The sequence below is a fragment of the Mus caroli genome, chromosome 14 (genome assembly GCF_900094665.2).
Source record: "Mus caroli chromosome 14, CAROLI_EIJ_v1.1, whole genome shotgun sequence".
Lineage (NCBI taxonomy): Eukaryota > Metazoa > Chordata > Mammalia > Rodentia > Muridae > Mus > Mus caroli.
In genome coordinates, this window is record NC_034583.1 from 33,031,643 (window position 1) to 33,042,611 (window position 10,969).

The 10,969-nt window shown below is 44.4% G+C and overlaps 1 protein-coding gene across 2 annotated transcripts; it reads left to right on the plus strand.

Moving 5' to 3' along the window:
• The first annotated feature begins 1,616 nt into the window (after positions 1-1,616).
• On the plus strand, positions 1,617-9,170 carry LOC110309760 (pulmonary surfactant-associated protein A). 2 transcript variants are annotated; one of them, XM_029468882.1, is made up of 6 exons: positions 1,617-3,609; positions 3,706-3,862; positions 7,015-7,209; positions 7,402-7,521; positions 8,214-8,291; positions 8,636-9,170. In XM_029468882.1, the coding sequence occupies exons 3-6, from the start codon at positions 7,038-7,040 to the stop codon at positions 9,010-9,012; spliced, it is 747 nt and encodes a 248-aa protein (XP_029324742.1). In that variant the 5' UTR covers positions 1,617-3,609; positions 3,706-3,862; positions 7,015-7,037; the 3' UTR covers positions 9,013-9,170. The 2 variants fall into 2 exon arrangements, with proteins under 2 accessions (XP_029324742.1, XP_021038150.1); XM_021182491.2 differs by lacking the exons at positions 1,617-3,609; positions 3,706-3,862 and adding exons at positions 4,463-5,376; positions 6,067-6,420.
• The last annotated feature ends 1,799 nt before the right edge of the window (positions 9,171-10,969 follow it).

A 10,969-nucleotide genomic window follows, 5' to 3' on the forward strand; every position in this document is an offset into this window, starting at 1 on the left:
TCAAAATTCCAGCATGGTTAGGAGAGGGGTACATGAACATCCACCAACCACCAAAGAGCTTTGGCAATGGTGATGCTGGGGACAGAAGAGTCAGTTTCCTTCAGGGATACAGGCCCTGAGAGGCCTTAGTAGATGGTCCTATATCTATGCACATACATGCATACTAAATGGATTCTGGGTTTTGCTTTATTTTTGTTGTTGTTGTTAGTGTTTTATATTGTTTCCCATGTGAAGTTGGAAAAAAATCGTGGTGGGGCATAGGGGTGAAAATAAAAGGGAGGAAAATGGGCAGATTTGATCAAAATGAGTTACATGCATGTTTGACATTCTCAATAAAAGTAGAGGGGAAAGCTAGGAAGTTGGCTTTAAGTTAAGGTGCTTGCTGTGCTAGTAGCAATCATAAAGATTAGAATTCAGATCCCCATTATCCAGGTTAGTTTCAGATGAGTGTGGCAGCTCACCTATACTTCCAGCACTCAGAAGATGGAGGCAGAAATAGCCAAAAGCCAGGTGGCTAGTTAGACAATACCAACAAAGTCCGGGTTCAATTGAGAGATCCTGTCTTAAGAAATAAGGATGAGAGTGATTATGGAAGATTCGCAATGTCAGTGTCCATGTGTGAGGATACACATGACGACAGGCATATTCACATGCACACCATATACAGACTCACGCAGAAAGAAAGTACGAAAGAGAATATACTTTTGAGCCTCGGAACACTCAAAGGTCAAGATCATAGCAAAATATGGATGCCTTTGTTTTCTATCACTGTGATAAAACACCACGACCAAAGGCAATGTGGTAAGAAAAGGGTTTATTTCAGCTTATAGTTTTAGTCCACCATAAAAGGAAGTCAGGGTAGAAACCTGGAGGACGGAACTGAAGCGGTGGAGCAACACTGCTTACTGGCTTGTTCCTTATGGCTGGCTCAGCCCACTGTTTTATACAATCCAGGACAGCCCAAAGTAACACCACCCCCATGAGCTGGTACTTCCCACAGCAACTATTTGTCAAGAAAATACCCAAAGGCTTACTTATAGGCAATCAAGAAAATACCCAAAGGTGTCTATAGTCAGTCAGATAGAATCATTTTCTCAGTTGAGTTTCCCTCTCCCCCAGATGTGTCAAGTTGACAAAACAAAACCAAAAATAAACAAGCAAACAAATACAAAACAAAAAAGACAACCCAAATGGAGAAAATAAAACACCCCCCAAACAACAACAACAACAACAACCACCAAACAAGCAACACCATAGAAGAAGCAAAGCAAGTTGGGAGAGCACAGCTAGCATGGAAGGAGGAGACCCAGTAGGTGGGTCATCATTGGAAGTCAAGGCTATGAGAACTACTACTTAGAGTTCAGCGCGGCCCAAGAGTGTCTTACGGGGCCAAACATCTGTTCTATGTGAGGTTCTGTGTAACTTCTCTCTTTCCTGCAAATGTGTTGTGAATCATCAATAAATGTGTTTAGCTAAAAATATTGTGAAATGAAAGTATATTTTCTCTCAAATTGCATCCCAGCACTTTTAGAAACTTATAGTATTTAATCAATTGTGCCCATTTAACTCATCCACATTACAATGTTTTAGAGCATACAAATCATTAGTTTTAACTATATGACACTGCTCATCTTTTCTAAATATCATGTCACTATCTGGGAGCAGCTCAGCCAGAGAGGTTTAAAATGTGAGAACACTGTAAGATCCTGCTTTTAGGTGAAGAGAAGATGCTCTTCATAGCTTCCATAATTTGACTCAATCCTGACTGGATTAGGTTGAGTCTGTGAAGTCCATGTGGATGGCTCAGGGGAGTCCTGCTGGTCTGGCTTCCCACAGGGTCATTTCCCTGTGGCTACCAGGATAGTGGCTATGACAGAGCTGACCTCGGCTTCTCACGGAAGGAGGTAATAGTCTCAGGAGTTCCTCAGCCCTGCTTCACCTCTTCAGAGCATCTGATTCACAAGAGCCTGCCTCAACACCACTACCATCCTTATAGTTCACATGCTGAGGATTTGGGGGCAGCCTGTATTGAGTTTGTGATCTACAACTTCAGGACCAAGGCTGGGAAGTGAGTACTGTTGTGCTCAGTAGCTTGGCTGAATCAACACTAAGCATGTCAGAGCTGTGTGCACCATGGACAAAAGAATGAGCAAGGCCAGCACTTCCGTCTAATATGGTTCACAGTCTTGGGAAGTGAGGCCGGATTCACCCTGTAGGTTGAAAGGCCACTCTAACCCTGGCTCACAACTTGGGTTATTGTGAACAGAACCTTCACTGGAGTCTTCAGGAAAACCCAAATAGAGCTCCAGAGGCCCAGCAAGATGAGGTCTGATCCAGGCTTCACAACTTGCAGGCTGTATCATCTCGGGAAAGTCACACAACTCTACTGAGACTCCGTTTCCTCTTATATTACAGGGAATAAAGACAGCTCCTGTTGGGAGGCAGCTGAGAGATGGATGGAGAAGACACGAAGGGTCCACCCAGTACCTAATATGTCTCAGGCACGCCAGAGTGGATAATGGTTCCTATTAACCTTCTTCAGGTTCCCAGCACTGATCTGCCAGAAGGGCACCCGATAAAGGGAGACACACAAGCACAAAGATTTGGTCTCTTAGACCAGGTCAAGAGAACAGCAGAATCAGGAAAGGAATTCATTAGACAGCAAAGTAACCCCACCTCCTGTCCTGTCAGGCCTCCTGAGTCAAAGCAGTGTTCTGTAAATGTGGAACCTGAAGAGGAGGGCATACATACTCTGTTTAACATTTGTACAGCCATCTAGTTGGCTACATTTTTCCATGCAGCCAGCAGAGGGCAGAGCTGACTCACACAACACCCATGGAAAAGACCTCTTGAAAGTTCTGCTCATTCTAAGAGAGACGATGAGCCCCTGTAATTAATTTCTTATTTTCCCTATCCATCTACCCAGGGCTCTTGGAGGCCTTACTGTTCCTGTGCCCCAGAACCCTCCTGTCCAATATAATGCGTCGTTTTCCTCCTTGGTTGAGAGAGTCCTTTATTAAAGAGTGGGACCAAACACAAAAATGCTATCCCGTGCAATGCCTGTAGCAACGATTTGCTAAGAACTATTTTACAAATGCAATAATTTATTTTGCAAATGCAATCACTAAAGCCTGTTACAATGTTACTACAGTCAGCAAGTAACAGAGCTCAGTTAAGTGTGGAGGTGAATTCGGCATGTGTGTGTTCTTTGTCTTCCCTCTGGCCTACATTTTGTCTCCCCCTGGTGCTTATGGGGGAGGATGACTTACAAGTAGTGGCTGGCACCAGGCTCCATTGATTTTAAAACATTTATTTTAGGATCTGAAGTAGAGGAGAGCCACAGGCTTAGTAAACAACCCTCTTTTGGGGGCTCCAGAAGTCTTTTTGCTTAAGGGCACCACCAGCCCATGTCCCCATTGTGACGTATGCTGTGGCATCCTAGAACTTTATAATCCCTGTACAGCACTGTCTTGTCCACTAGGACCACAGTCACCCTGAGCCTGGCTGGAACCCCATGGTGTAAACAGTGCCACTCTGGTACTCCTGGGAAGAGCATCAAAGGACACAATAACTCCCTGCTGGATTCTTGCTTCCTCTGGAGTCGATCATGTAGGTAACGGCTCTACCACAGACCTACATCCTCAGTCCCACTTTTCACAGTCTTTTTTGGTTTTGTTTTGTTTTTTCATAAAGTCTCTTCTTAAGTTGTCTAGGCTGGCCTTGAACTCACTCTGTAACTCAGGCAAGCCCTGAGCTTGCAATTCTCCTGCCTCAGACTCCTAGACTGCTGGTGCCGCCTATGCCTATGCCACCTGGTTCATCTACTTCAGAAATATTTAGTCCATTGACATTTAAGTTGCTGGTAAGTAAACTTTTTTCTTTGTTTGTGGATTCTTTGTTTGCTTGCTTGCTTTTTATTTATTGATATGTATTTTTAAAATTTGCATTGATGTTTTGCATGCATGTACGTCCATGGGAGGGTAGCACATCCTCTGGAGCTGAACATTACAGATGTGGTGAGCTGCCATGGGGGTGCTGGGAATTGAACCTGGATCCTCTGGAAGAATAGCCACTGTGCTTTTTAAAATATTTATTTATTTATTATATGTAAGTACACTGTAGCTGTCTTCAGACACTCCAGAAGATGACATCAGATCTCATTACGGATGGCTGTTAGCCACCATGTGGTTGCTGGGATTTGAACTCAGGACCTTTGGAAGAGCAGTCGGTGCTCTTAGCCGCTGAGCCATCTCACCAGCCCCAGCAGCCACTGTTCTTAAACTGCTGAGCTGTCTGTTGAGCCCCATGATTGCTTGCTTCTTGAGACAGGATTTTATTTTGTAGTCCAGGGTTTGCCACAGTAGGCAAGTTCTTGCTAGGATAATAGCTGCCTTTTTAAATGCATTGTCTGGGAATCAAGCATTTTGTTATAGAAAACAAAAAAAAATGAATTAATATACATTTTATAAATTCCATCATTCAAAAGCATGTAAGCCAATGGCCTTACATGTTATATCACTACCATTATCTAATTCCAGAATATTTTTATCATTCCCCCAAAGAAACACTGTATTAAGCAGTCACCCTCAGCTTCTCTCTCCCTTGCCTCTTAGTGGTGACTATTTACTTTCTGTGTGGATGGCTTGCCTACACTGGGTATTTAATATAACTAGAATAATTCAATATACCGCTTTTTGTACCTGTTATTTAGCAAAATGCTCTCAAAGTTTGCTTCCATCCTTTTTTACAGGTAAATAATGTGGTGCCACATTTTGTTTGCTCATCACTGAGTCAGTAATTAACATTTGGGCTGTACTTAACTTCCCATATGAACAGCAGCGGTGTACAAGCTTTGGAATACCTACTTCTAATTATTTTAGGTATATAGCTAGGAATTGAATTGCATCATAAAAATACTTCTTTATTTCATGTTTTGAGGAGCTTCCAAGTTGTCGTCCGAAATCACTGTATTATTTCCCATTCAATTAGCAATGTTTAAGCTTTCCGGGATCTTCCTTTGTGTGCTCAGCACTTGCCGCTCTTCCCTCTGCTTGTTAGTTGCAGCCATCTGAGTGGCTGGATAGCGGCATCCTATTAGAGTGTTGGTTTGTATTTCCTTAGTTGATGGTGGTGTTGAACCCCTTTGCATGTGTCAGTTTGTATATCTTCCTTGCATGTTTGTGTGAATACAGACACGCCTGTGGCACTGCACACGTACGGAAGCTGGAGGACAACCTTGAATGTCAGTCCTCACCGCCCACCTTGTTTCATGTGGGGTTCGCATTGCCACTGAGCACCGCAGGCTGGGTGACAGGAGATTCAGGAGTTTCTCCTCTGTCCACTTCCTGTCTGGACAGAGGACAGCTGGGACACAAGGTGCCTGCTTCATGTTGTCCTGGGGACGCAATCTCAGGCCCTCACACTTGCATGGCAAATTGCTTTACTCACTGAACCAGCTCTTTCCGGCCCAGTTTCACACTTTATTTTATTCTGAAAAAATATTTTTAATTCTATTGTTCCTCTTTTTACCTTTATTTGATTTTGTGTGTTTTTATTTTGTAAACAGATTTTTTTGTGGGTGTTTTTGCTCTGCTTTCTTCCTCTTTTCTCCTCCTCTTTGTCCCCCCTGCTTTATTATTATTATTATTATTATTATTATTATTATTATTATTATTTTCAGTCCAGTTGTTACCCGCCTCCTGGTCTGCCCTCCCACAGTTCCTCACTCCATTCCTTCTCCTGCCTGTACCTCCTGATGTTCCTCCCCTCCCTGCCATCCCCCTCCCGCTGCCAGGCCTCCCCATTCCCTGGGGCCTCACATGTCTATCCCTCTCAAGGGACGGGGGTGGGATCCCCATGCTTTTTTATTTAATCTTGCTTCTTTATTTTTTTTCTTTCCCCTGATCTCCCTTTATTTAATCTTCTCGTTATTATTCACACTATTTTTATCCATTTTCAACGTTATTATCTCCTTTCTGCTTCTTTCCTATGGCCGCTGGTAATAGAGTTATGATAGAGCTATAATTTTGGTTGTTCTGATGTTTTGCTTTCTTTTCTGAATGGCAGTGCATCTTCACCAGGACCTCGGAAAGGCTTTCATTTTGTGCTGCTGGTCACAAGTGTTAATTTAGAATAGAGGGTGACCTTGACAAGAGAGAGATTCCCTTCCCACACACCTGGGAGTTTGCCTTCTGTGGTTCTGTGCTACCCTCAAGGGTTCTAAGTGCTCTTCTTGTTAAGTGCTCTGAAGGAACCTGAGCTGTGTACACAAGATGGCTGCTTCCTGCCCGGCCCTCCTTTGTGATAGGGGCTCTGAGGGTGGAGAAAGCTGTCTGCTTACATGTCTATAAAGGATGCTGTCCACTTGTCCACTCTGACTCGGAGGCAGACATCCACACAGCTTGCAGGCTCTGTGTGCAGGTGAGCTTAGCCACCAGTCCCTGGGTATCCACGAGTGTATGGGTTTCTGGCAGTAAGAGCCACACATTAATTGAGGGCTGACTGGGTAGAAAGGTACTGCGTACGACTGACAGTTTAGCAGGACTATGTACCCTTCTCATTTCTGTATATCTGAGAACCCAAAACAGAATAACTTAAAATATTGAGGGACAGGTAGAGTAACCTGGTGACTGTACATCTCCTAACAGACAACCCTGTTAAGATTGTCTACAGAGCACAGCAGGATTAGCTAAGGTCAGAGAGGTACAGTGAGTTCCCTGGGGTGACACAGCTAAGTTATAATAGATAAGAATCTCCTGAGGACTCAGGCCTCTGAATCACCTGAGCTCTCCTCCTCTATTCTGAAGTTGGAGGCCTGCAGTGTGATTGGGTAAGACACCAGATGATGCTGGGGATTTCTGACTGGGGATAGTTTAGGTCTTCTTAGTATTCTCGGCTGTACCTGCCTGTCATGTTCTTCTGTGTTCCTGGGTCCTGCAAAGTGTAGCAGGAGTGGGGGTCAAAGGAGAGCTATGTTAATGCTACAGATTGGCTGGTGGCCCTTTTGTCCTGCAGGAGAAGCCACTGGTACAGTAGCCATGTCACTGGGTTCTTTGGCCTTCACCCTCTTCTTGACTGTTGTTGCTGGTATCAAGTGCAATGGGACAGAAGTATGTGCCGGAAGCCCTGGGATCCCTGGCACTCCCGGAAACCATGGTCTGCCCGGCAGAGATGGGAGAGATGGTATCAAAGGAGACCCTGGACCTCCAGGTACTGTATGGGAGAACCCATCCTTAGCTCAGGGACAGGGACCTGTTTTCTGGGTGACCATCTGTCTAGCTGAAGGGATTTTTCTGGAGTCCTCGGGCTAGAGCATGTGTCTTCAAAGTTCCTGTGGATGGACAAGAGAGTCTCCCACATGCTAATGGAGGTCCATATATCTGTGTTCTCTTCACTCGTTAGGTCCCATGGGCCCTCCTGGAGGAATGCCAGGTCTTCCTGGGCGCGATGGGTTGCCTGGAGCCCCTGGTGCACCTGGAGAACATGGAGATAAGGGAGAGCCTGGAGAAAGGGGGCTTCCAGGTGAGCAGGACCAGAGTCAGTAGAAAGTAGTGATGTCACATGAGGGATGGAAGGAAGGGTTCAAGACACACTGCTAAGCCTAAGTAAGAAAGTATGAATTTGAAGAGAAAAATCACACGCGTTTGAACTTATTTCAGAGATTGACAAGCATCATGGCTACTGATTGGGAGACACATATTGTCCTGTAGGGGAACAGAATTAGCATTGGGAAGCCTAGGGTTCCTTCTTAGGGTTGAGGCTGTGGTTATCCTAAAAAGTAGACAGGGCTATATGGACCTGGAATCCAGGCAGACAGTGTGATCAGGAATCCCACATGATGACAGAAGTTCCAGGGTATGAATAAGTCTAGTGGTCTATCTGGAGAGTTCAGAGGTCATCATTGTTGATCTTGGTAGAGTACGTGACAGGGGGTCTTTTTCATAAGCCAGAATAACACATATATGGACACGAAGGGCCAGTCAAAGGATACGGAAGAGTAGAGCAGGAAAGCTGAGCAGGTTCAAGCTACATTAAGAGATGGGTGTGTATGAGTACAGTAACTCCGCTTCTGGGCTCGTGAAACTGGCGTGTGGGCTCTCAGTACAGCATTAGATGACAGAACTCCAGCCTTGTAGCTGGCAGAATACCAGTCTGGTAGCAAGTAGAGCTCTTTGGTGGATTGTCCCCATCTTGGACGTGTGTGGTCTCTACAGGGTTTCCAGCTTACCTGGATGAGGAGCTTCAGACTGCACTCTACGAGATCAAACATCAGATTCTGCAAACAATGGGAGGTAAGGGGACTGCTTGGGGGTCTCACCAAGCACACATCTCTCAGTGCTTCCCTCTCACAGTCAGTACCAGGATCCAGAACATAAATGGCTAGCAAATGAGTGTGGACATGGGGCTTGGAGAAAGGATTTCCTACCAATGTCATTGGGAAGCATGAAAGTGAGGATGCTAGCATTAAGTAATTGTTAGGTGAATGAGAACAGAGAGATGGATTTTAAAACTGGGCTTGGAACAGGAAGGGAAAACGCTGAGAAAAGCAGAGATGGAGAGATTGTGTGGAGAAAGCTTAAGTCAGTGGAGTAGATGGAGGAGGGGTCCATGACCTAACCCAGACTCCTTTGCTTAGTCCTCAGCTTGCAAGGATCCATGCTGTCAGTGGGGGATAAAGTCTTTTCCACCAATGGGCAGTCAGTCAACTTTGATACCATTAGAGAGATGTGTGCCAGAGTCGGTGGCCACATTGCTGCCCCGAGGAATCCTGAGGAGAACGAGGCCATCGCAAGCATTACAAAGAAGTACAACACCTATGCCTACTTAGGTGTGATTGAAGACCAGACTCCTGGAGACTTTCACTACCTGGATGGGGCTTCTGTGAACTACACCAACTGGTACCCAGGAGAGCCCAGGGGTCGGGGCAAAGAGAAATGTGTAGAAATGTATACAGATGGGAAATGGAATGATAAGGGCTGCCTGCAGTACCGGCTGGCCATTTGTGAATTTTGATCATGCAATTAGATGAAAAGATAAAACTTCACACTGTCTTTAAGCCTCTATCTTGATGATCCATCTGGTCTGTAAGACCCTGTAACTACCTTTCAAGCAAATTTACTTGTGGCCATTAGAATTATAAGCATCCTTAGTTACGCCATCTCCCACATGGCTCCTAAACTCTTCTCCATATTCATTAGTAATCCTGAGTGTCCCCCTAGAGTCCCATCTGAGCATTCAACTCAAGGCAGCCACTGCCAACCTTGGTTTTCACCATGAGATCGATGGAGACTTCCTTTTTCCTCACTTTGTCCAGTCTTCATTTATAAAGGTGGCCATAAGGTATGCCATCACCATAAACATATAAGTGTTTGGGATCATGCAGGCTTCTTATGTGTGCTATTCAATACCCCCTAATTTAATAATCTAATAAAAGTCTAATTATCCTTTTGTTCTCCCAAAAATAAAATAAAATAAAATAAAATAAAATAAAATAAAATAAAATAAAATAAATGGTGGCCATGGAAGAACCCTCTAAATTAAGCAGAAAGTGTCTGCTCCTGGACCCTTCAACCCTTCTTCTGCAGCTCATGGTCCAAAGATTTAAAAGTCCAGGTTAAATATAAAAGACAGCCATAGGGGAATTCTGGGAAATACCTAGTATATGGATGTAGGCCACATTGAGTGTCCTCTGTATACCTGCTTTTAAGGCAAACATGGTGTCTAAGAAGCCAGAGAACCAGGTAGGGCCACAGCACAGTACTGGGGAAACATAACCTCCCTGGTTGGCATGTATGGCCTCTTCCTTGGATCTGGATGTGCCAACTTGACCTCTTGACCTAATAGCAGCCACCCTGAGTTTTGAGAGAATCACCTTTCCAGCCCAGACCCTAACTCAAGTAATTTCCTGCTAACAGACATAGCCTTAGTCCACTTTACATCACTGAGGCCTACCAAATGCCCTCTTTTCGCCTCTCATGAACTCAATTAGCTATTCCATTAAAGTCAGCTGCATCCCAGATGTTAGTCTGTCTTCCGGTAAGCTTTGAGCCAACTTTTCTTTGAGCTTATTTCTTTACTATGGTATGCAAATAAAGTAATTATTACCTTTTCTCTACCTACCCAAAGCGTTACCTATAACAATGACTACAACAAAGTCTGATCACATGCTGCATACCAAGTACCTTGACAAGCACAGATAACATTTGTTGTTAGGTGTCAATAAATCTTTAAGTGGGCCACAGCACCAGATTAGGGGCGTGGGAGCTAAAAAGGTGTTAGGAAGAACATGACATTCCTTCTGATAGCTGGGGTCAAGGTAACTCCAGACCTGTGCCCATATGGTCCATGTTGAGGAGTGACATCATCTTTTTCACCCCTCCTCAGCCACTGGGATGGTATCTACTGTGCCATGGCTGGAGGTGGGATTCAAGGTGAGGTTTCTATGAATCATCCTACTCTCAAATGCATGGAGTCTCAGCTATGTGGAATGCGACCATGACCCACACTCCAGGTATCCATAGGGGTGTAACTATGCCTTGAGGGGGCAGCCAACTATACATCTTATCTCTAGAAGTCTCCTGTGCTCTGCCCATCTGACACTCTTCCCACATTTCCATCTTTTCTTGGGCAAAAGGAAGCCCAGGAACAACCAGATGGAGAATTGCTACTTACACTTGCAAGAATGTTAACTGCCAAGCTGACCTTTCTATCTGTGTGATGAGGACTCAATGTATATATAAGCTGTTGAGGGTTTGCTGAGATCAAAAGAGCAAGAAAAAGACACATGTTCTCAGTTTTATAGATCAACAGCCTAAAGCTTTAAAAGTTGACATTGCTCCATTTCCTCTGGGGTCTAATTTTTTATGATATTACTTTATTGTAACTACATTGTTTTTGAAAATTTTTTTTTTATGTTTTTGTTTTTTCGAGGCAGGGTTTCTCTGTGTAGCCCTGGCTGTCCTGGAACTCA